The sequence below is a fragment of the Montipora capricornis genome, chromosome 3, assembly GCF_036669925.1.
Source record: "Montipora capricornis isolate CH-2021 chromosome 3, ASM3666992v2, whole genome shotgun sequence".
In the NCBI taxonomy this organism is placed as follows: domain Eukaryota; kingdom Metazoa; phylum Cnidaria; class Anthozoa; order Scleractinia; family Acroporidae; genus Montipora; species Montipora capricornis.
In genome coordinates, this window is record NC_090885.1 from 33,523,398 (window position 1) to 33,525,897 (window position 2,500).

The 2,500-nt window shown below is 41.9% G+C and overlaps 1 protein-coding gene across 3 annotated transcripts in view; it reads left to right on the top strand.

Annotated features, from left to right (window-relative positions):
* LOC138042947 (adhesion G-protein coupled receptor D1-like) overlaps positions 1-2,500 on the top strand; it is a 191,347-nt gene that overhangs the window by 178,016 nt on the left and 10,831 nt on the right. For all 3 annotated transcript variants that reach the window (XM_068889015.1, XM_068889013.1, XM_068889014.1), the window contains 2 exons: positions 1-87; positions 1,625-1,721. The exon at positions 1-87 is cut by the window's left edge and continues 27 nt beyond it. In XM_068889015.1, the coding sequence (XP_068745116.1) occupies positions 1-87; positions 1,625-1,721 (184 nt within the window). The remainder of the gene's footprint in view (positions 88-1,624; positions 1,722-2,500) is intronic.

Consider the following 2,500-nt stretch of genomic DNA (forward strand, 5'->3'; position numbering starts at 1 on the left):
GATTTGTCTTTGTTGCAAAGTCATCCAAGTCAAGGGAAAGTGGATTACAAGACAGCATAACAATAACTCTTGGAAATACTTCAGCAAGTAAGAAACCCCTCTACGTGTGAAGAAGAAATAACACTTAACAAAAAAATATCATATGGCCCGCGCTGCACCGAGCGTGTTTTCATTGTAAAACTATTGGTAAAATCTCCGTATTAGGACCGTACGCATTCGCAAGAGCAGTGCTAATGCGGAAAATGCCGTACGGCCCTGGTAGGAACACGTACTGCTCCGTGTGCGATGAAAGGATTTGATCGCTTTTAAATATCCAAGGTATTTACAGACAGAAAAGCCTTGAAATGTAAACATCATGACCTCGGGCCAAATATTTTCCCGTCCGGCCCTCCCACTCAGTTAATAAGTACATATCTAACTTATGACAGGAGCACATACGCAGCTATACGAGTTATTACATAAAATTTGACTTGCACGAGTGACCATTCTCAGTCCAATGGGCAATAATGTCTCATTCAAGACTTGTGATTAGCTGGAAAGGTCTGGTTTCGCGGGAAAATCAATCTAAAAGTAACTCATCTCGGTCTGTAAAAACGCCGTTCCACAAATAGAATAAAACTGTACGCTCTTAGTTATGGTCTCCTGCTTGTGATAATGTCTCTGAACGTGTTTGACACATTTAAAATTTTGACGGTCAATTTCGAATCCTGAAATGTCATTTTATCGTCCTGTAACAAAGAATGCCCACTGCTTGATTCTACTGAGGCCAAAGGAAATTCTTCATCGGCTTACAACAAAAAAAGAAAATAAAAAAGGTTATATGGATCGAGAGGAGCGAACCACATCCCTAGTCCCTAACCTTAACCCCAAACTTCTAAGTAACTGGCCTCGCGATCGGTTGTTCAAAAGGTGGATAACGCTATCCACCAGATAAATCACTATCCAGCGGATAAACACTAGCAAAACCAATTGAGTTATCCAGTGGATAGCGCTATCCACCGTTCGAACAACTGGGGCCTGCATGATCGTCACGACATTCGAGGGCGAAAATATCCCGAAGGAGAAGAAAATGGAAACCACTCAGAAAAACAACCGAGATGTGAATACACCATAGTGACTACGAAGACTTGATGGTCACTTGGATGAAGACACGGGTTGTTATATATCAAAATCTTTGTGCTTCGATTGCCGCAATGAAAGACTCCCTGAAAACCTGCAAGTTCAAACCACAAATTCAAGAGAAACACGACTTCACGATGTTTGTTTCACGCGTAAAGAAAAATCGCTCGTATCTTTCCCTTATTGCATACACGGCTTTTTTCAGGAGCAGCTTCTAGAAGCCAACAAACCACTCTGCGGTCAGCGTGGAGCTCAGAGACTAGAACTACGGCTGAATGCATGATATGTTTCTTCTCTTTTTTGAAAACCTGACCGACATTAACGACTGCCGTCCAAAGGAAAGAGGGGGGAGGGGTGGTACCAGCATACCATTCACGACATGCCTAACACTAGATGTTTGATATTTGCGGGAAAATTGAACTCTTAGTAAATGTATAACACCCGTTCAATGGATAAGAAAAGGACATTAATCTATTTGATGCTAGCCAAGTAACTTTTAACACAGGCAATAACACAACCATTCAAGGAATGGCATACTTCTTCTCGGCGTTTTACAAGAATCTGGAAAAAGCAATTCAACACAACATCAGTCATATCCATGGGTAAGAACCTTTTAACCACCTTTTTGTGCTATAAATCCGTTGTGAGTTGCACTGCCTATGTTAGGTTCATGGGAAAATTTATCGGGGAGCTGCAAGGCCTTGCCTTTGGGCAATATCGCCTGTAAAACAGGAATACCGGACATGATATTAAGCAGGAAGAGTTCTTGTTCTTTGACGTGGCTCCTGTTCTTCGCCCATCGATCAAATCGTTTTTGATTAGGAAAGGTCGTTACAGGTCTCAACTTATACTAGAGCCACATGGTTTGCGATGGAATGTTTCGGATTATCGCCGAATTTCACATGTTAAACAAGCGTTCTCATTTGAAAGAAGAAGTCCGAATTCTGGATTCTGGCCGTGCGAAAAGTCTCCTCGACGCTCTTCGTTTGCACGGAATCACTTGCGCGTTATAGGTTAAGCTAAATGATTTTTGTGTACATCGATTTTCAGTGTCGGTTTTTTCTTACTAGCTGTCCAGAGGTACCAGGTATGCTCAATTGAAAGTCTGCTCTTCAAATTGTGGATACTTCAATAAATTGCAAAATTAAAACAAACAGTGGCCACCTTTCGGCAGAGTTACCCCTTCCAAAAATACGATGAACCCTCGGAGGCTACTGAGAAACGCTTTAATGACCTAAGTTGCACAGCTAGCTACCAAAACCAAGGACGAGTGACATCAATGGTTGTATAATAAGACACCGCAGAACGAATTCATTTACAGCAGTGTTACTAAGGGCAGTACATACCTCTTACTAACCGAGTTCGAGGTCCGTACTGTAAG